Source organism: Agelaius phoeniceus, chromosome 3 (assembly GCF_051311805.1).
Source record: "Agelaius phoeniceus isolate bAgePho1 chromosome 3, bAgePho1.hap1, whole genome shotgun sequence".
Classification (NCBI taxonomy): Eukaryota; Metazoa; Chordata; class Aves; order Passeriformes; family Icteridae; genus Agelaius; species Agelaius phoeniceus.
The window spans coordinates 57,669,672-57,692,994 of record NC_135267.1 but is presented as its reverse complement, the minus strand read 5'-3'; the positions used below and the strand labels follow the sequence as shown (position 1 = coordinate 57,692,994).

At 43.6% G+C, this 23,323-nt stretch overlaps 1 protein-coding gene across 2 annotated transcripts in view; it reads left to right on the top strand.

Annotated features, from left to right (window-relative positions):
- Window positions 1-17,923, top strand: part of SLC2A12 (solute carrier family 2 member 12) — a 38,007-nt gene extending 20,084 nt beyond the window's left edge. For both annotated transcript variants that reach the window (XM_077175347.1, XM_054630184.2), the window contains exons 3-5: window positions 12,905-13,027; window positions 15,195-15,327; window positions 17,635-17,923. In XM_077175347.1, the coding sequence (XP_077031462.1) occupies window positions 12,905-13,027; window positions 15,195-15,327; window positions 17,635-17,731 (353 nt within the window). In that variant the 3' untranslated portion in view covers window positions 17,732-17,923. The remainder of the gene's footprint in view (window positions 1-12,904; window positions 13,028-15,194; window positions 15,328-17,634) is intronic.
- The last annotated feature ends 5,400 nt before the right edge of the window (window positions 17,924-23,323 follow it).

Here is a 23,323-nt window from a genome sequence, read left to right as displayed (position 1 = left end):
TTTCTGTGTAACTGCAAAAGCATTTAGGCAGTTGGCCAATGAACTTTGGGATAATCTGGTGGAGCAAATCACATCAGCTCTGCTGGCTTCATGGCATTTCATGCTGAGCATGCAGATGAAAATCCACAAAAACACCTACAAGTGAGACTGAGGGGCAATTTCATGACATGAATCATCCTCAAAACTCCAAAACTTAGTTGTAAAAAGTCCGAAGGTACTTATGTCTCTGCCAACCTGGGACAAAGATGTTCTATTACTTCATGTCCTAGAGCAGCTGCCAGTTTTGTGTGGCTCTTCAGAGCCAAGGGATAAACTCTAGATCTCTTCTCTTGGAGACAAACTCCTCTTTCAGGCAACAACTTGGAGCTGCAGATCCAAGCACTTAGAGCCTTCTTTACACTCAGATTCCTGTGGGCACAACACACCCAAGGCAAGTCAGTGTCTGCAGCTGGAGAAGTGTTTCCTGGGTTTCAGGGTTTGGCACAAAGAAATACATTTATCTATCCATGTATTTTTAACATACTTACGGTCAACAAGTGTATAACCAGGTCTTGGAAGAGGGGTTTAGAATTTATTGCAAACCCTGATTTTCCATGTTGCTTTTGCAGTCCCATTGAATCATAGCTCCCATGAATGGATGCTTGTAGTGTTGGCAGTACTTGGGTATTGCTAAATACCTGTTAAAGAGTGAAATTAAATATCCACAGGAAGCCTTATCAGGCTGGGATATAATGGCCTCTGCAGCCATCTGCTAGCCTCAGCCATCAGGTGAATATTTCTGATTGGAAAACTGGAAAAAAATCACGTGCTCATCACTCTTTCTTCTTAGCTCCGGAAGTGAGCACATTACCTACAAAACAGGAGACCCAGCTGACTGCTGGGAGCAGCACACCAGTGCCCAGGGCTGTGAGGTCCAGACTCTCAGTGGATACAAAGTGTGTCTGCAGACCTTGTACAAGGGGAGGGCAAGCACAGGACCCACAAAATTAGGACATTGCAGTTTTGAGGACAGCACTTCCTCCCAGGATGACTCTCTGATGGACTCTCAGCCACTCATAACCACCTCAGACTAATGCTCCTCCTGCATTTGGGGATCCCTAACATCTCCCTTCTCTCCTTGTGTGGATGCAGAGGCACTTAGAGCAGGCAGATTCAAAGTTGTTGGAGCAGGCACAAGAGAGGATAAACACAGGTGAACAAAACAGGGGCTTGTAGTCACTACAGTCACTATCTCTATTCTAATGCAGGCAAGGCTGGCAGGCCACCAAGCCTGCCTTCATGTTTTACTAGTTTCACACTGGTTAAACTCCTCCCACATGAAAGACCCAGGGTTGTGGCTTTGTGCCCACCAGGCTGAGTTCCCCCAAGATGGTGCAGGGACTGTGGTCTCCAGCAAGCCTTACTGTGATGCACCATCTTGTTGCTGTGGGAGCTCTCTGTGTGGATCATCAGCCCTGGGAGGAGCAAAACCTGTGCAGAGAAGTTGGTAAAGACAAGCCCCTAGAGAGGGCACACCTTAAGAGCAAATTTTTACTGATGAAAGTGTAGTTTAGGATGATAGATGTCGATTTCTAGTTTAAACCTAGGCAGATTTGCCATATTGAGTATATCTGAGTTAAATTTATATCAGCTTGAATGAATACTTTAAAACTGAGATAATTTGTACCTAAAATGGAACAGATGTTTCAATGTGTTTGGGAATCCAACTGATGCAGGAGCCAGATTCCTCAGATTATCAACAAAGACTGATATTTTCTTCACCAACGTGGGACTTTCAGACCCCTGCTCTCTTACCAGGGCATGGTGTGAATAAAACCAAGGTTGTGGGTTCAGCCTCTGTTCAATCCCTGTACAGGCCACTCACTTAAAAGTTGGACTCAATGATCCTTGTGGGTCCTTCCAACTCAGCATATTCTGTGAAACCTGTGAAATCTGTGACCTTTCCTTTGGCACAATGCTCCCTTCTTTACTGGCTGTTAAAGGAACTTTAGGATGACTGGGAAACTAAATTAGACAGCATTCCACATGTAGTATGCTTTAACTTTTGGTAAGCCCTGAAGTGGTCATGCAATTGGACTAGATGACCATTGTATGTCCCTTTGTACTGAACTATTCTATTCTATTCTATTCTATTCTATTCTATTCTATTCTATTCCCATGTAAAAACCCACTTGTTTTCTCTATGTCTCATTGTGAGCATTGGAGTCATTTAAATGCAGCTTTAAAACAGCATTGGAGAAAATTGAGAAGAAGGATCAGGCAAGAAAGATCAAGGAGGTTTGAAGAAAGCTGCAAGGTTCACAAGAAAAGTGAAATTCATAGAGGTGAAGAAGGAAGTAAATCCATCCTCAATCCATCACTGTCTTTCTTATACAGTCTTGAGTGGTTTGTGGTGGTCTCTCTCTGTGTTTTATTGGTTTAATCAATAAGACTCAAGAGACAAGACAAGACACAAGACTCAGAGCTGGAACACTGCCATAAAGCCCAGAGAATTATACTGGAGGCAAATATAATCCCTTTGTCTTTGGTCCTGTGATTGTTAGATTAACTGGCTACCTGAGTAGATTCACTAACACAGTTAAAGGCTGAACCTTTACATGTCTTTCACCTCAGTCACTAAATGCATCTGTAACAAAGCCCAGAACAGCTGGTTTGACACATGACACTGTACAGCCCAGGGACTCGATGACAGAGGTCATACCTCCAGCCATCCTGACAATCCAGATTGCACAGGATGCTTTTTCCCTGCCCCTTAATGCTCTTGGGCTTCATTTTGGCCACCAAATGCTTCACCTGAAACTGGACAATCTTGTGGGAATGAGAACTGTTAGTGTGGAAATTCTGAACCTTCTATGGATTTAGTTGGCTGTTCCTGTGTTTTGAAATACTGTGTGCTTAATGGTTTTGCACTGTCTTGGAAAACACCAGTAAAAAAATCAGATCAAAACCTAGAATTCACATCACTATCTCCTACATTAAAGCAGTATTTCAGGCTTCTAAAAGCATGTCATATTAATTTGTAGTGCACAGGAATCTTATCTTAACAGACATTCATGCTCAACATTGCCTTGCATGACATTTGTTTACAATGTTTTATTTTTGAGTTTCTACATTTTCCCAGCAGCTGTGGCCTGACCTTAAAATTCACAGAAATTAGAAGCATAAATTTTATGATTTTTTGTGGTTTACTCTGGAAAATGGGAGAGTGGTAGGGACTAAATCGAGTTTTCAAAACCAATCCAGTGCTTAAATGCTATGTTGGAATTTAATGAAGATAATAAACCTTGGGAATATGCATGTTTCACTGAGAAACAGTACAGAAAGTCCTATTTCAGATAATAAAAAAAAATTATCTTGGATTCTTTGTTTTATGACAAGATTCCTAGCACTGTTTTTTTTGTACTGAATAGTCTTTTAATGCATGCATCCATGTGGTTTGAATATGACACTCCACGTGCTTATCTAGTTCATCATTCCTGGGCTATTCAAATGCTGCCTCACATGGCCTCTATTTCATACTGTCTGTACTACCAAGCTGCAGTAGAAAGACAAGGCATACCAAAATGAAAAATAAAGCAAGGGTTGTAAATTGCCCACTTCTCCCTATTTCCCTGCCCCAGATAAAGTTTATCTGGAACCTCTTGTTAACACATCAAACTATCCCAGAATAGGTTTGCCTTTTCAAAGGCTGATTAGTAGTAGTGAAGTGCAAGCCAATTTAAGATATTTTTGGATAGCTGGATATTAATTCTAGGATTCCAAATTGCAGAGGCTGCTTTCTAAAATATAAAATGAATAGGTTTGTCTTATCTCACTTGATAAAACCTACAAATTTGGGGGGCTTTTGTAAGTGTCAAAAAGGTCACAAGAAGGAAAAATTGCTTTTATGATAATGAGACATGGGAATGTCAGTGGGAGCTTCTTAATTGTTTTATTATGTTATTATATTTCATCCCCAAGACTGAATTTAAACTGTATATTGAAATGCATCTGAAATCAGAAACATGATTTTCACTGACATTTGTGTTCCTGTTTGTAACTCTAATATGTTAATGAGGGAAAGTCTTGGTGCATCAGGCCAAAGGCTTTGCCTTCTGAGAGACAGAGCCCTGGCTGCTGTGAAAAGAGGGAGAGACCACACCATGCCCCAGCCACTCTTCCTGTGTCTCTGCAGTGACAGTGGTTCAATCTGCTGTTGAAAAGGTAGGTGACTTCCTGTGGTTTGGCATATTATGCTCCACATAAAGAGGGATTTGATTCAGTATCCTGAGCTTGGTGCTCTGCATAGTGTAAATACCTCTTTACTAATAGTTCTATGTTAGTAAACCCATTGACACAAAGGCATTGCATAAGAGAAATGGAGCCTGTGCTTAAAATTATGCACAATTTTAAAGTTTAGCTCATATTGTTTTCCTTAACCATGTTCTAGGAGACAAGATCCTTTTGATACTGAAATCAGTAAAATGTTTGCAGGTCATCTGTCAAGCTTCATAAAATCCAGTTTCCTTTAGGAAGGAGGGCTGGGGAAGAATTTTTTAGAGGCAAGCTAATCTTGGGCCAGCTTTGTGCAGAAACTAAAACTGTCAGTAGGACTTCAAGTGCAAAGTCAGTATTTTATTTCACTTGTAAAATTCATGAAACTAAAACAGGTACTATAAAGTATGAGGAAATAGTTATGCTGAAAAGGTAAAAATGTGTCATCAATCACATGACTTACTGGCTCTGCTGAGGAAGGTGAAGCCAAAGCACAGAGAGCATGGTAAGTCAGTGCATGGAGGCAGGAGACTGTTTCTCCCATGGCATCCAAGTTCCTGTGCCACACTGAGCTCTGGGAGGAAAGCCAGGAAGATTTTCTCAAAGGGAAAGGTCATGCAGGAGGGCACCCAGCTTCTGCTGCATTGGAAAATCAACCCTAAGTGCAGAAAACTCTTATGGAAGAAACAGAACTAAAAGACACTTTGTGGTGGCTAAACCCAGAGCCTTCACACCTTCCTCCTCACTGCCTTCCTCCAGCAGCAACCAAAGCAAAGCAGGGGCAGCCATTTCCTGTGAGGAACTTAAAAAAAGCCTGGATCACTACAGGCTGCTCACTAAATAAGTCACTGTTGTAAAACGCTGCTTATCCTTTCTACTGGAAGTTTTGTGAGGCATGTGCACAAATAAAATCTCTGTTTTTCAAGAGCAAAGGCCTAAATTGTCCCCAGTTGCTGTGTCACAACAGGTTTTTTCTGCTGTGCAACCCCTCAAGGACCACCAGTAGCCATTGGGTACTGGAAAAACAGGGTTACCCACACAACTGGGTAATTTCTCCTCTGCATACTTTGTAGAAGAGAAATATGTGATAAGCTGAACTAATTCACATAGAACTTCCTCATGAATTAGGGCTTCTGGCTTCTGCAGTCATTCCTCCGCAAATGCCTCAAAGGATTATCCTGGATTCAATATTCTGAACAAATAAACACCCACAAACAGGAATACATATTTCAGGTTTTAATTAAAAGTCCTTTTTTGGATGGCAGTATGTGTTTTATTATAGTAAGCATATTCTCCCTTGAAAGCTTTTAAAAATTTTTCCTTTTTCTCTCTTTTTCTTTTCTGCCACTCTGCACGTGGTTCTGTCTTGATGGGAGAATTTGAGTGTCTGCATAACAAAGGATGAGAGAAAATGTGACTGTGGTATCCAGTTGCAAACAGAATTGTCATCTCACACATCAGTTCAAAACAACTTTTCTTAGGGTACCTGAAAAGAGGTACACACTATCAGCATATCTGCCAACAGCAAGGCTATGATACATTCTTCTTTTTTAACTTCAGCTGGTAGCTAAGTACCTCACAGCTGGTGGCTCACACTTTCCCCTGCCCCTTGCCCACTAGGGAGGAGAATTGGAGAAAAAAAAGTTAAACCTCATGAGTTAAGAGCAGTTTAATAATTGAAATAAACAAACAAAAAGAATAATTCTAATTATAATAATGATTATAACAATAATAGCAATGACTATGATGAAAAGGGAAGAGGCAGAGAGGGAGAGGAATGAAAACCAAGAGAAACAGATGATGCACAACACAATTGCTCACCTCCCACTGACTGATGGCCAGACTTTTCCTGAGCAGTGATCAGTGGTTCCTGAGCAGTGATCAGTGGTTCCCAGCCAGCTCTTCCCAGTTTATAATCTGGGCATGATGCTCTAGAATAGAATATATATTCTGTATGTAGTATAGAATATTCCTTTGGCCAGTTCCTTTCAACTGTCCTGGCCATGCTCCCTCCCACATTCTTGGGTGCCTACTCACTGGGAATGGAAAACTGGGCATAGGAAACTGAAAATCTTTCATTTAGGGTAAAGCACTACTCAGCAGCACACTAAAACATCAGTGTGTTATCAACATTGTTCTCATACCAAATCCAAAACACAGCACTGTACCAGCTACTCAGAAGCAAAGGGATTCTCTACCAGCTGAAACAGGACAATTCTACTGATAGATTTTCTGCTGAGCACTTTTCTTGGGCAGGATAGTCTACAAATCACATTAACTAAGAGAATTCTACCATTTCTAGATCCTTATATATCACTTCTTGCCCAGTAATCACCTCTAAAATCTCATTTATGACTATTTTTTCCAGATGAAAATGGACAGTAATTGAGGACCACTGCAAACATTTTTAAGAATATATTGAACACCTTGCATTTAAAAGGAAAGCCCATATGATCCATTTCTTTCAAGTTCATGGAGATGAAAATTTGAATAGTAAAACAAACAAAAAAAATCATTAAAAAGCAGCACCACTGTTGAGAAGGTTAAGGGAGGAAGGATAGCTAAGAAAATCAGATGTGAATTGCATCTCACTGCCCTCCTTCTCAAGTGGCCCAGAGCACAGATGATGGAGGTAATGCTTTGGAATCACTATCTTCCTTCAAACCCTTCCCGCTGCTCTATAATAAACTGGAGGAGGCATGAGTGATTTCAGTGGTCCACCACAAGGCTCCTTAAAAAACCACATGGGAGTGCTCAACCTGTCTATTAGACAGTGATGCAAATAGCACAAACACTGGGCAACAATTTTTATGCACTCTGATACAGCCCCAGGGAAAAAAAGGATTAAATCCCACTTGTCCTAATAATGTTACTCCAAGGAGTCAGCCTAAAGGGTTAGCCAATAGAAATAGAATTGTGGTGTACCAGAAGAAAAGAAAAAGAATTTAGATTTGCCACACACCACGTCAGCTCCTTCTGGATCATCAGTGGCATCGGGTATCTTGTAACCAGTAGTCTGTTGCTTGGAGAGAAACACCTTGGCAGCCATAGTATTAAAGTACATATTTATATTTATAGCCTTCATCTGCAGAGATCAGGATGCAGCCAGAGGTGTAAGATAAGCTGAGGCTTCTCCTGACTCCCCATCTCACAGCAATACAGTAATTCCACTCCTTTTGATGGGCACATACAGGGTAGGACTTGACCCTGTCAGGCTGGCTCTCTGCTGGCAGCTCACACGCTCTCCAAAGCAATACAGCTGCACATTTGCTCTATGTTTGCCAGTTATTAATTTTGAGCAGCCATTTCAGTTTCATATTATGGGGCAGAGGCAGAGAGAAAGATGTCTCTTGTTAAGCAAAGTCAGAGATTTTTAACACCAGTCACAATCATCTACAAAACTGTGGGGCAGAATGTAAGTCCACTTTTTGTGTGTCATATCTCCTTTATCTGCTTTGGAAAAGGACCAATTCCCTCCCACACTCTCCTTTTTCCAGTTTAAGCATCCCTCACTTTTGCCAGACCCCCAGATGACTTCCACTGGATCTTCTGTGAAAGCCTTTGCCAGAGTTACATTATGTGGGTGCTTGGAGCCGTGCTGGGACAGTGCTGGTGTGTGACAGCAGCACACGTGTCCCCCAAGCCCAGCTCTGTCCCAGTGTCCTCACAGGCACACACCTCACCACCAGCACCCACTCTGAAGGCTCCTGCCATCCCCTTGAGGGCACAACGTGCCCTTTGAAATCAAGATCTGCTGAACCTGGCCTTTAGTGGGAAGTGGGTGGCCACCTGGCTCTTTCTGGTAATACCCAGCAAAGCCAGAAGCCAGGAAAATGAAAAACCTGTTGGGTTTAATAAGCCTGGAGTAAAAATCTGGTCTTGGCAAAGCCAGTCATTAGCCAAGTCCCGCCATCTCATGGCAGCTTTGCAGTGACTTGTTTGCATCCTTCCCCAGCTCTGATCATTTGTTACACACTCTTAGATGGTCTGTGTTACTTCATATCTTCCTTATCTTTGCTTGGACCCTGTTTTGTTAACAACCCAGTCCTCCTTTTCAAAATCTAAAGTACTTCTGCCCACTTCCCTCCTAAGCTGTAAGTCCAATTAATCACTTTCCAGAGTTTATACCTCAGAAACCTGAATTCTTTCAGGTATTGCAATGGCCATTTTCTGAATCTCACCATAAAGAATTTGATCTCACACAATGCAGGTACAGGAAAAAAATTGCCAAGCAACAAATTAATACCAAGGGAATCTAATATTTCACTAATAAGAGCTGCTGAGCAGCTTCCAATTTACTTCTACCTCCTGGCAGGAAAAGGTCAAAACAAGGACGTTTTTCATTCATGTGCCTCACTTGGATGTTGAGCACCCTCAAGCTCACAGTATTTCTCAGTTATTCTCAGATTTTTCTGCTTCTCTGATGTATGTTATTTTCTCTTTTAAAAATTTATTTACTTCATAGCAGTAAAGTAAGGAAGTAAGGAAGGAAGACGTCACATGAAGTTTGAGATGTTTCTTTGCTTACAGCCCAGGTATAAAGTTCATTAGTTTGGCCATGTTGGCTCAAACAAAAAGTCCACTTAATCAGTGTGTTACCCTGCCTCCAACCATAAAACCTCCGGCCAATAACAAGTGCTGAGAGACAATGCAGAAGAAGAGGCCCATGCAGCATGCACAGTTAGCCTTCTGCCTATCTGTAGTTTAGAAAACTTCAAGAAAAATATTGAGGAATTATTTTTACTATTGTGAACAATAGTTCTGGATGGATCTTTTTTTCACACATATGGAGAAATAATGTTTGACACCCAGCATTTAATGATTTAGCTGACCAATACTTTTCACATTGGAAGTATCTTGTGATAGTGAGTTCCAGGGCTGAAATACACATTGTGTGAAAAAGCATATCCTTCTGCCTCACCTAACTGCTGTATCTGGTAATTTCACTTGGATTCTCTTAGTTTGTATCTTTTAGGATGTGACTAAGCTCGCTGCTCTTCTATCCCAAACACTTCACCAAAGCTCTTTGAGACGGAAAAGCACAGTGTCTCATTTGTGTCTTACCCCGTGTTCCTTAACTCTTTCAAAATGACATGGTTTTCCTTAGAACTCTTTTTACAAGACACTGTAGCCATCCCCCTTTCCAGCTGATATTAGTCAGCTTTATCCTAGCTCCAGCTAGGAGCTCGGTACAGTCTAGCAGAGTGATCCCTTCCTGCATCCCAGTGGAATGTTTCTTTAATCCTGGGATGCCACTGCCTCTGTCCCTGGCCTCTCATCCTCTCAGCCAGCACGCTCAAAACACTTGGCTGCCTGATGATGATACTGCAAGTAACATTTCAGCAGTCATACTGTGTTTTCTTTGTCTAGGCACAATGTATGCCTTTTCTAAAGGCACTTTCCTATTTCTAACAGTTTTCTTCATTCAGTAGTTTATCTGTGCTATTTCTCATTCATTTGTTTGTATGTATATTTTAAGCCTTCAACCATGTAGTTTAAACTTTCTCCACAGCACCACTGAAGGCCTTACTCTGATCTTTATAGAAAGGAAGCTTATGTTAATATTGTTCTCCTTTCAAAACAAAATGTGGTAGGCTCTTGGCTTTTCCCTTTCTACAAGAATATTGAATGTTAAATGTTATAACCAGTGTAACAGAGCATCTTGCTCATGGTTGCATCTTGAACTACCCAGGCTCAGCACTGAAGCACAATTTGCCTTTTATTCTCTCATTAAATATCCAACAAAATGCTTAACGGAACCATCATCTCTGGTATGTAAAATGTACTCCCAGCACTGTGCTCAATTATGCATGATTTATTCAGTCTTAATGGGACTAGCTGAAATCTTCCATTACTATTCTGCTTCCTGCTTGCACAGCCCCTGTGACTTTGTTTAGAGGTGGATGTCACCATCCTGGTCATGGGGCTGTATATTATATCTGAATCCTCTTCTCTTTCCACTTGGGCATGGACTATCAGGCCATCTAGTTTCTGTGATATTTAATGAAACAGTTAAGCTTTCTGAGCCAATGCAGTATTTCTGTCTGCATTTGCAGCGTGTGTTCTTTTCTCTATATTGTACCATAATAAAGAACCATTAAACTGCACAGTTTTTCTTAACTGCTGTCAACACACAACACACTGCAGGTCAGCAAAGGTGAGTTACTGCCTGCAGCAACAAGCCCTGCAGTTGTTGAATTGAGCACAGAGAATCATGCTTAGCCTCATCTCTTACCTACCTCTCACCTGGGGATCACCAGCTCTTTTCCCATCCATTCCCACCAGCTGGGGGTGGCCGGAGTGGACACTGAAACCTACAGAGTGTGATTGCTATCGCAGCATCCCTTGGGAAAACTGCTGGATTGCACAGCAGATGGAGGGCTGGAGGGTGGACGGTGGTATCTGGATCCTCTTTTCAAGGACAGGCTGATTTCCCCTGGAGAATGCCACTGTTCAGGCTGGTGAAGGCAGAGCACAGGGGTGGCTTGGCAGCGACTTTGGGAGTGTGAAGGTTAAATGTCTGCAGTGCTGTGTGCACGGCACAGAAGGCAGCAGCAGTCATTATGAATGGGAGCCTGAACCTAGCTGCTGGCTTCCCCAGAGCAAGTCACATCCCTGCCATACCTGCAGCAGCTGCTGCTTTTTGGCAAAGGTACAAATAGTAAACACAATCCCAGAGAGGTGCTAAAAGCAAAGAATCGATGGTTATTGCTGCTTCAGCTTGGGGAGAGGAGTAAACAGACTGTAGTGTCAGATTTCTACCACTGCTCTTTCTCCCTGGGGAACGAGCCTATCTGCTCCTTGCCAGCTAGGCAGAGGTCAGGGACATGCCAGCGGGTGTAGCTACCATGAGCAGACTTGAAGAACAGTCCTGGTGTTTTGGTGGCATCTGTCAGTACTAAATAAGTGGTTGCAATAAAAGCAGCTAACCACTATTACAGCTGATGCAGATCCTCAAGTATTTTGGTTTCTTAACAGGAAAACAACACAATTCAAACCTCCAGACAAATTATCAGTTAGGCTGAAAGGGCCAGTCTGTCATTGGAAAACTGCATGGTATTGGAGTTGCTGCAGTGCCACACATTTCAGCTGCAGCATGAGCTGTCCTCCCGTGCCCAGAGCACTGCTTTGTTCCTGGAGGTTGGTTTATGCCCTGCAGAAAGTGGGTTTGGATTGGATTCCTTCAATCTTTATTTTAATTCTAATGTGACAGTAAATATCTCTTTTGCCAGTTTTTGGTGTGTAACTCTTTTTGCAGCTGAGCCTGTGTGCTGGCCGGCAGGCTGCCCTGTGGAGATGAGCTGTAGGGGCTGTGAATGCACACCTCAGAATGGCTCCTCTGCCTCTTGATTACTTGCTGCTTTGCTTTTCAGGTCCTCAAGTGGGCCACTTGACTGTGCCCAACAGGGTTAGGCCATTATGAAGTGTGGTCTTGATTCTCTGTAATAAAATTATCACTCTTCTGTTCACTCCCATGGCAGGAGCGAAGCTTTTTTATTTTTTTCTTTAAGAAATATAAAAATCTGGGCCAAATCCACAAAAAAAAAAAAAATTCAAATCTATGGTACTATGAAATCTAGAATTTGCTCAAATGTGCTCTATTGACTCTAAACTCAGGGGTTTTTTCCCCATTTCAGCTTTTCTAGTTTCCTCCTGGACAACCTTTTTTTTCCTACCTTTACCGGTGAAACACACTTGGACATAGAGGAGCTTGGTTTTAGAATGTATCTTTTACACTGCCCAGTGCAAGTGTTCTGGGTAGACTCCTATCTGTAATTTTGCAGAAATAACAGCACAGATGAGTGATTTATAATGGCCAAGGGCCTGAAGACACAGCTCAGCCATGTGTACCTTGCTGCTCTTGTGCCAGTCACCTGCTAACCCAGAGCCTCTCCATGCAGCAACATCTTGCTAATGCATCTTGCTTGTCAACAAAAGGAGAGGGTGGAGCAGGTTTTTGGCTGGGCTTTGGGTTTGTTTGTGTATGGGTTCTTGTTCATTTGTTTTCTGATAATCAGGAACAGTACAAAAATGTATCTTTTTTTTTTTTCCCTCTTGCTATCAAGGTGATTACAGAGCCAGCTCTTCATGTCTGAATTTGCTTTGGGAGCTAGCAGCACCAGCATTTAGATCACCTGTGGTGTGGTGTGACGTGATATGAAGGAGTCAAAAATCAGTTCCTCTCTCTTCATTTATACCTCAGCAATCTCATTTATGTGCAGCAGAGAGCTGGAATAGCAAGCATAGTTCAGTGTGGCAGGTTGATTTATAAGGTGGCATAAACACACAGTGCCCCTCTGAGGCTGAAGATTGCTTTGGTTTGCTGCCCCACTTCCATTAGTGTTATGTCACTCGAGAGTTATTTAGTCAGAACTTGCTTTCATACCCAGATGTGCAGTCAGAGCTCACCTCCCCAGTCCAGTGCCACCTGTCACTGGCTCAGGCACCCACTGGGCAGAGATGAGGGGATGGTGACCCCAGGTGATGCTGATTGCTGCACATGCTGTCTGCAGAATGGGGGTCCTCACAAATCTAACCCCTGAAAATCAACTTATTCTTTCAGGTGGCCTCACCTGAATCCATGGACTACCTAGACTTATAGCAAGAAGAGTCATCCTTCCAAAGAAACATTTCTTTCCTTGTATTTCAGTGTCCTGGTTGGTCCTGAGTGAGATTTTCCCTGGTGGGATCAGAGGACGGGCCATGGCTTTGACATCTAGCATGAACTGGGGTATAAACCTCCTCATCTCCTTGACGTTTTTGACTGTAACTGGTAAGATTTTTCTGTGTCCTTCCAAGTTGATATTCTCCTAGTGGGCAAAATAAGTCTCTCTTATACAAAAGCATTGCCAAAATTGCAGCTGTGAAAGCCCAGGAGACAAGGTCTCTGTTTAGGGGTCGGTGTAACTTCACCATTCCCACCACATCTTTGTTTGTGCCAGTAACTTCAGCCCCACAGTGCTGCTGTCAGACCTTGCACATCCACTCCACAGGCTGGGAAACTCGGGTCTTAAAAACAACATTGCCTTGGTAGGCTGAAAATACATAATGTTTAGGATTAAGTCCTGCATCTTCTGAAATCAATGCAAGTTCTGTTCTAGATCAGACCACAGCTTTTCTGATCAGACATTTTTTTAAACACAATCCCATTTCATTCATTCCTTTTCACAGGAATGTCTCAGCTTTCAGAAAATTTTCTTTAGAAAAAAATGTCTTTGTGAGGTTAAAGTCTTTCACATTTGAATGTAAGAATGTAGAAGACTACCATGTATGACTTCTAATTTGATGATAGTCAAAGGGGAAGGTTAAATGCTGATATTTACTGATTAGCAAATTTATTTTTTTAATTTTATATTGTATGAGGCTTTGCAAATTTTAGTTTTCAGTCTTATTGTGACAAAAATACATGCTGAAAATCAAAATATAGAAGAGAGTAGAAATTCCAGGTTTCCCTTAAGTTTACATTACTTTCCGACAGAGGCAGACAATCAACTCACAAAAAATCAACGCAGTTTTCACCCTGTTAGATGTTTTTTAAGAGAAATTTGAAAACGAATGTGATCTATTACTAAAATTGGTTTCACCCACTTGCATTTTCTTTCCAAAAAAAAAAAAAAAAAAAAAGCAAGAGAGAGAGAAAGAAAAAACCACATCCTCCATCCTGAGTACTATCTTGATTAAAACGAGGAAAAATAGGACAGGTAAAGTTCACTGTGCTGACACTCTCACTTTAATTGGATCAAGAGTCTTCTTCAAAAGGAAACCATCCAGTTACTCCCACTCACTGCCCATCAGTTTGCATCACTGAACTGCACAAGCTTTTGGACAAAAGCAAACAAGAAAATGCATATTGTAGGCAGTCTGGCTGCCAGCACTTGCTCAGTCCTTGGACCAGATCTGAGTTATTCCTAAGGAAATGTCTCCAAAACCACCTGGTGCAGACCTCAGGTGCTGAGTGTCAGCTGTTTCCCCGGCAGGTCCCCTCTTGTCGTGCAGCGTTACTTGTTACTGTACATCTCTCTGTTATCCAGGTCTCAGTTTCACAGACTGTAAAGCCCCAGTAACTCCCTTGGCTTAACTGGGTCTAATCTGGATTTATGAAAGTGTAAGTACAGGAAAACATCCATTCCTCATCTATGGCAGAAAGGCAGGATTGGGAATTCTATTGTCAGATGAATACACGTGGAGGTCACAGTGGCCAGCAGCATCTGCACATAGGTGCTGATGCAGAGGTATCAGCTGGATCAGAAGCTTCAGCTGCAATTTTCAGCTCATGACACAACTGGCAAATGTCTCAACTGCCCAGGTTTATCTTAGCAGGGAAAAGGGTAAGGGGACTGCAGCACACACTCTACTTTCCAGGGGCTGCAGAGTGCATCCCTCGGCCTGAGGATCTACAGCCCCCGGACTGTAGGCTCAGAAGACCACCAGTTCTTGGATGGCCCCACTAAGAGTTCACTTTCGGATCACTTTCTGGCACAGCACCCGTGACTCTCAGTGGAAATGCTGGGCACTGACAGGTGGCGAGGATTAGCTGGAGACAACTGTAATAGTGTGAAAAATGCTTGGAATTACTCCAAGAAAGAATGTGCACCAAAACCAGACCCAGGCAAAAATCCAAGGCACTCATTATCCCCACTGCCTTCCCACAAACCAGTAACAATGGCTACTCACTGTTTTCATGCAGAGTGATTGCAAATAAAATAAACCAATAGGTTCATGCTAAGTGGACCAATATGAACGTGTTAATTTTCTTTCTTAAGGAGTATTAGAAAAAGCAAAGCCAATCTTCTTTTTCAATATATGTGAGCTGAGAATAGCAGCCTGGCTTCTTTCTAATTTCTCCTGTGCATTAGGGGCTGTATCCTATAAAACACAGCAACAAGAAGAAAAATTGCAGTATTTGAAAATTAAAAAAGATATGTTTTCTTCCTTTGTAGAACTCATTGGATTGTCCTGGGTGTGCTTCATTTACACAATAATGAGTCTAGCATCACTGGCTTTTGTTATCATGTTTATACCAGAGACAAAAGGATGCTCTTTGGAGCAAATATCCATGGAACTAGCTAAACAGTAAGTACCAAGCATGTGACTGCATCCCCCAAGTGTCAGAGGGACAAAACCTTTCAGCGCCACATATTGGAAAAAAATTAAACTATTGAAAAAAAGGAAACTATTGGGAAAAAAAGGGAAACTAAAGGAAAATTCTGATTCTCTCAAGGCTTGAGCTCGCATATGTTGATCTCAGCTGCCAGCCAAACATTTTGTTGGTGCTGAAGGACTGGCCCTAAAGACAAGGTGGGTTTTGAGCACCCCTTTGAGGACACGCAGCCAAGCCTGGCTCCCCAGCACTTTTGCTGTCTGGCATTCCTGGATGGGAGGGTGACTCTGATCTTGCATTTAGGACTGTGTGTTTTGGGTTGTATGCAGAAAATGGGAGGGAGAGATCCTGTATTTCAGATTGGCTTGTTCTAGATGTCGCTTCAAGACTCCATGTGGATTTTGATAGCTGTTGTAGATGAGCTTTTCTTGTGTCTTTACTAAATGCTGTAGACAGGTGAGGGTCAGTCTCTTTTCCCAAGCAACAAGTGACAGAACAAGAAGAAACAGTTTCAAATTGCATCAGGGGAGGCTTAAATTGGATATTAGGAAAAAAATCTTTACTGAAAGGGTGGGTAAGGTGTTGGAAGAGGCTTCCCTGGGAAGTGGTGGAATCACCACCCCGGAGATGTTCAAAAATTATCTAGACTGGTATTTGGGGACATGGTGCCATGGTGAAGAGAGCAGTGTTCAGTTAACAGCTGGACTTGATGATTTCAGAGGCCTTTTTTTGACCTAAACTAACCTATGAGTCTAGACACTTCATTATATGTGAACAACTTAGTATCATCCTGTATTTGTACTTTTTAGCTTACGGGAGAATATTTGCAACTCAGCAGGCATGAAGGAGCTTGTTTATAGACTAATTAGCTTACGGACTAACCACCGTGCTGCCGCTGGCCCTCGGGCTGTCCCTTCCCCTCCTCTTAGGGAAAGGCACCCATCCCTGCCGGAGCGGGAGCGGGAGCCGGCGCTGCGCGGGCGCTGCGGGCGGAGCGTGCGGCGGGGCCGCCCCCGCGTGGGCAGGCGGGGCAGCGCCGGCAGCCGCCGCGGCTTCCATCCCGGGGCATCCATCCCGGGGCATCCATCCCGGGGTATCCATCCCGGGGTATCCATCCCGGGGTATCCATCCCGGGGCATCTATCCCGGGGTATCCCGGACATCCATCCCGGGGCATCCATCCCGGGCATCCATCCCGGGGCATCCATCCCGGGCATCCATCCCGGGCATCCATCCCGGGGTATCCATCCCGGGGTATCCATCCCGGGGTATCCATCCCGGGGCATCCATCCCGGGGCATCCATCCCGGGCATCCATCCCGGGGCATCCATCCCGGGACATCCATCTTGGGGTATCCCGGGCATCCATCCCGGGGCATCTATCCCGGGGCATCCATCCCGGGCATCCATCCCGGGGTATCCATCCCGGGGTATCCATCCCGGGCATCCATCCCGGGCATCCATCACGGGGTATCCATCCCGGGGTATCCATCCCGGGGTATCCATCCCGGGCATCCATCCCGGGGTATCCCGGGCATCCATCCCGGGGCATCCATCCCGGGGTATCCATCCCGGGCATCCATCCCGGGGTATCCCGGGCATCCATCCCGGGGTATCCATCCCGGGGTATCCATCCCGGGCATCCATCCCGGGGTATCCCGGGCATCCATCCCGGGCATCCATCCCTGGCATCCATCCTGGGGCATCCATCCCGGGGCATCCATCTCGGGGCATCCATCCCGGGCATCCATCCTGGGGCATCCATCCCGGGGCATCCATCCCGGGGCATCCATCCCGGGCATCCATCCTGGGGCATCCATCCCGGGGCATCCATCCCGGGGCATCTATCCCGGGGCATCCATCCCGGGGCATCCATCCCGGGGCATCCATCCCGGGCATCCATCCTGGGGCATCCATCCCGGGGCATCCATCCCGGGGCATCCATCCCAGGGCATCTATCCCGGGGAATCCATCCCGGGGCAATCATCCCGGGCATCCATCCCGGGGCATCTATCCCGGGGCATCTATCCCGGGGCATCCATCCTGGGGAATCCATCCCGGGGAATCCATCCCGGGGCATCCATCCTGGGGCATCCATCCCGGGGTATCCCGGGCATCCATCCCGGGGCATGCCGGGGCACCCCGGGGGCTGGGGTGGCTCTCTGGGGTGTGCTCTGCCCTCCTGCTGGGCCCCCATCCCTGCCCTTGGTGTGTCCCGCAAGGAGAGCGCGCTGCCGGCTGCCTGCAGTGGCCAACACGTGCGGGTTTTGTGCTTCTGCAGGAAATACGTGAGGACGCCCTTGTGCAGGGTGAGCCAGCGCAGAGAGAAACTGGTGCCCGTGGAACTTGCCAAGAGAGAGAAAGAGCAGCTCTACTAGACGCTGGGCAAGCAAAGCAGCCTTCACCAACAGACTGATTAAAAAAAGGAAAATGCCCTGTGATGCTCGCACTCTTATGGGACATGTGGTATTGTTATTATATACAAGATATTCTCTCTTTTATTTCTTGGTAGAACTTCTTTCAGTGGCAGTTTACAGCCAACATTAAAGGTTGTTATAGTTTACAACTAACTGGAAATCTGGACTCTGTCTGTTTCAAACCAGCATCCCTCAGATCCCCTGAGATTACCTCTTGCATACAGGAGGTGAATGGAAACTGGAATATTGCACACAATTCTCCTAGTCATATTCAAAGACAGTTCAGTCTGGAAGAAGTGCAAAGAAGAATCAGAGTGCCAGGGACAAGAAAGAGTCTCAACAGGAGGAGCCTACCAAAGAAAGGTCGATTTAGGCTAGCAAAAATGGATCTGAAAAGAGTGAACAACTCTCTGTTGGTAAGTTAGGGAAAATAGTGCTATGGAAAAAATGGTATGTCCAAAAAATGGACAACTATGGAATCCAAAGGATGATATTAGTGCAGAACTACTGGTATAAACTTTTTATAAATTAATTTAGGATTAATTTAATAAGATTTAACAAGATTTGAAAAATGATCTTGTTCATCTGAACTTAATTATTTGTAATGCAGAGTACAGTCAGTGTGTAAGAGGAATTTTACATACGTTTTCTCAGTAAGGCCAGGATTCAGTGACGTAGGAAATACTCCTTAGAAAACACTGTCAGATTGTTTAATGTGGGAGACATTAAATGCATCACTCTCTACAACTATCCAAAAAGACATTGTTACCAAGTGGGGGTAGGCCTGTTCTCCCAGGCAATCAGTGACAGGTTGAGAGGAAATGGCCTCAGGCTGGGTATCTGGAAGAATTTTTTCACTGAAAGGGCAGTTAAGCTTTGGAATGGGCTGCCCAGGGAGGTGGTGGAGTCATCATCTCTGGAAGTGTTCAAGAAATGACGGGATGTGGCACTTAGTGCTGTGGTTTAGTGCTGTGGCGTGGTGATGTTTAGTCAAAGACTGAACTCGATGATAGTGGAGCTCATTTCTAACCTTGTTGATTCTATGATTTGCATAATAAATTAATCTAAACTGACAATGGCCTTACAGAAGAGGAGAGAAGATTTCTTTGGCCTCATTTCCAGGAAAGTTGGAAACTGAAGGTACCAGAGTTGATGCCAAAATAATTTTATTTCTTAACACAGAGCACACTTGGCTTTTGGGCTCAGAAAGTAAAAATTGTGTGGTACATGGCAGCGCACAGGGAGTTCAAGAGGGAACCATAATGACTGCAGATCATAAATTATGTCCAATTCTTGGTTACTGCTTAGCAAGTATATCCTGAAGTACTCAACAAGTCTCTACAAAGGGTTATCCAGGTGGCTCCCATAAAAGAACATGGGTATTTTTTTCTTAGTGGGTTAATAGTTGTTGTTAGAGTGATCAGTAGATAAATATATATTAGCAGATAAATAAATGATTCTTTGTTTAAAGAAAAAAAACCCCAAAGCATGCTTAAAAGCATGTTGGCTGTCTCTGTGGCCACAAAGTGGCATTTCTTCCAGCACTTCATTGAGGCAGCTCGAAGACTGACAGAGTCAGCTGGAGTGCAGATACTAGTTTGAACCAAGCACATGATCCCACTTTATTTGATGTCTCATAGCATTAAAACAACCTGACTGTGTTCTGCACTGAAGGAAAAGTGACTTACTAACACAAATAAAGTTTTACTTCTGAGCAAAGCAGATCAGTTCTGATCAGATTTTCACATGGTCACACTTCTAGATCACAAATATATATGCAGAAGTCTAGTGAAGACAGTGAGCTCATGTTCAAAACCTGAAAAAAAACTATTGAAGCCAAGGCCATTATTTGCCTGAAGTCACTGAAAATCTAGCTACCTCAGGATGAGAGACTTAACTTTATAGCACTGATGTCTATGAAAATCTCTTTACCTGCTTCATGTTTATGCTGGGGGATGGTTATCAGTATCATGCATTCTACTGAGTCAGCTTCAGAATGAGAAATATTAAGGTGACTCTGGGTAGTCTTCCAGATATGCTGCCAACATAATTCTTATACTAACAACTGCCTGAGATTAAATCCAGTAATATTTAGTATTTTAAGACTATATTGCAGGAAAAGAATCTATTTTCTGATCCTGGACTTTACCAGGTAGTGGACTATTTGCATTTCCTTTTACATCCCCATTTACTCTGGCTGGTACTGTTTTCTGATAGCTGCCTCCAGATAGCAGATGTTTGCACACACAGTCCAAGCCTGTACTGGCTTTAAATTCTATTACATTGTATTTAGTGAAAGGGGCTTCTGCAAAATCTTTCTCAGCATTGTAGCTTCCCAGACAAACCTCTGCTGTAATAATTTTTCTCAGTGTTCTTACAAAAACAAATTTAACTCAGAACATACCATAGAAAATGTCTACCCAATTTACAGGTTTTGGGATCATTGCAAACTCTTCTAAACTTTTCCTATCCACACCTATTTAGTGCAGAAACAAATAAGTAAAAATGCCATATTCCTGAAGAACGGATAGTTTCAATACTGGTTTTACTGATGAGACAGTGATAGACCTTGAGATAACTCCTAAAAGTGATGATGCTGTAGTAAAGGATTTTTAAAATCATTTTAACTACAGTCTTAATTGTAATCCTACAGACTTAGCCTTATATAACCTATAAATGTAGCCATAATTGTACAGTCTTTTATAACAAAGCCTGCACATCTGATGACACAGAGCTGGCACTCACCATCTCATCAACTATGAAAATACAAGGGAAAAAAAGGATACATTTCACAAATCACATCCCTGAATCTCTGAAGCACTCCACAAAGAAATTTGTCCCAGATCTAAAATTATTCAGTATCTTCATCAATGGGACTGGATTACAGAACAGAATATGCTTATTAAATATGCAGGCAACACTAAGCTGGGAAAGACTGGGTTGGAATTCAAAACTCTGCAAATCCGTGAAAAAAGCAGCATACAATTCTGAAAATGAAAGCACAAATTTCTCTGGTAATGCTAACTGCAAGTCAGAGAATGATAAAATGGTGCTAGAAATGGCAGGAAAAGTTCCAGTAGCTGTGACAACCCACAAACCAGCAATGAGTCAGAGTTATCAATCTACTACAGTTAATGGGGTGTATAAATAGAACCAACCCTTCTCTCTAAAGGATGTGAAATTAACTTTTTATGGCACTGCCAGTGCTACAGCTGAGCACTTTGGGGAGTTTTGCATGGGACCCACATGAAGAAACCAGGGACAGATGAACAGTGCTCTAGGAAACATGGTCACTGAGGAAGAGATGGTTGATTGACAGGTAGGTATATCCAAAGCACTGCTCCCCACACTGGAGGTGGGAGCCATTCCACTGGGACACACTGTCTGACCTGGATCTCCTATTGAGCATGCAGGAGTTGGTAGCCAGAGCCTAGGTGGAGGCACCACAACACAGCAAGGGAGCAAATGCCAACTGGTGCTGATGGGGAAGGGGGGCTGTGTGCACACACAGGAGAAAGCATCAGCAGCAAGGCCTGTTCCAAACTGAGGCGGGGACCTACCTATTCAGAGCAGTAGGAAAAGGAGTGATATCCCTGAAAATAAGTATACACCAGCAGATGCACTTCATCATCAGAGGTTTTAAAATGTAGTTTTCACAGTTGGAGGCTCCCTTTTAACTAGAAGGACAGGTGGGCACACATTTCAAGGGATCTTTTATTTGCTATTATTCTCTTCAATACTACCCTGCAAGTTTGGTAGTGTGCTTTTTGGCTCTGTTATGAATTGTTACAAAGGCTTCAAACTGCTAGCATGGATCTAGGCAGCACTTCAAAAGAACCAGTGCCCATTTTAATACATTGCAGCTCATTATTAGCTTTCATTTTTGTTCTAAGAGACAGATTTCACACTACGTGACAGTACTAACAAAGCAAAATGTTCCTCTTTCTCCACAGATAAATTTAGGAGACACATATGCTTCATAAGAGCTCCAGATATTCACTGGTAGCACTCAAGAGCTTTGTAATTTGATTCAAAGAGGCAAGCCTAATCTACAACAGCTATTGTAGTTGTAATGGCCAAATCTTCATTCATCAGTTTGGGACTACACTTTGTCCCTCAAAACCTATTACAATTTTGTTCATTGTTCAAATACCTTCTGCTTTTTCCTTTTAAAAATTGTAATAATGATAACTAGTATTCCCTAATGGTGGTTTGTTCATTGCTCTTTGACTATGCACAAAATCCCTATTTATGTCAGGAGTGCCAAGGTCCATGTTATTTGATGCAAACTGGAAAACTTAGGTGTAGCAAGCTTTGCTACACATAGCATGCTATATTGAATTCCTTGACTGTTGAACTCAACCTCATAATTTCACGGTTATAAGCCCTCTAAGAAGGTCAAGAAGTGGGCCCATGCAAATCTCATGTGATTTAACAATAGGTTTAACAAGGGGCTGCACCTGGATCCAGGCAACCCCTGGGATCAGCACAGGCTGGGAGTGAACAGTCTGGGAGCAGCCCTGCCCAGAAGGACTTGGGGGGTTCTGGTGGGTGAGAGGCTGGACATGACCCAGCAACGTGCACTTGGATCCCAGAGAGCCAACTGTGTCCTGGGCTGCATCCAAAGCAGTGTGGGCAGCAAGGCCAGGGAGGGGATTCTGTCCCTCTGCTCTGGTGAGAGCCCACCTGCAGTGCTGCATCAGCTCTGGGCTCCCAGCACAGGAAGGACATGGACCTGCTGGAATGAGTCCAGAGGAGCTCACCAAGATGATGAGAGGGACAGAATACAGGTCCTATGATAAAAGGCTGAGAGAATTGGAATTGTTCATCTGGAAAAGAGAAGACCTAACTGCAACTTGCCACTACCCAAAGGTAACCTCTAAGAAAGATGGAGAGGGACTTTTCACAAGGCCATATGGTGACAGGACAAGGAGGAGCAGCTTTAAACCAAAAGAGGGTAAGTTTAGATTAGGTGTAAGGAAGAAATTATTTACTGTGAGGATGGTGAGGCACTGGAACAGATTGCCCGGAGTTGTGGATGCCCCATCCTTGGATGTGTTCAAGGCCAGGTTGGATGGGGCTTTGAGCAACCTGGTCTAGTGGAAGGAGTCCCTGCCCCATGGCAGGGGGGCTGGAACAAGATGATCTTGAAGGTCCCTTCTAACCCAAACTTTTCTCTGACACCTACACAGAGTTCCAAAAGGCCTTTATGAACATACTACTTATAACTTACGGCAAAATTCTGTTTCTTTTTGTTCTGAGGGGATTTGGTGAAGCATCTCTCATACTACTCCTTCCTTTACATACTTTCTGCACAAAGTCACTACGGACAGCCCCAAGTTCTACATCACCCCATCAGGCAGATGAAATCCGTCATGCCAGGCATTTGCTTCCTCCAGCTGTTCTTCCACCTTTTCTTTGGAAGCTGTGATTTTTGGTACAGTAACAGCTCAGTTTACTATTTTTAGCACCCCCTAGGAGGGAACATTACCTGCAGCATGCAAGAGCAGTGTTACATTTCTCTTTGGTGAGATAGGGAAAAAAGACATTACA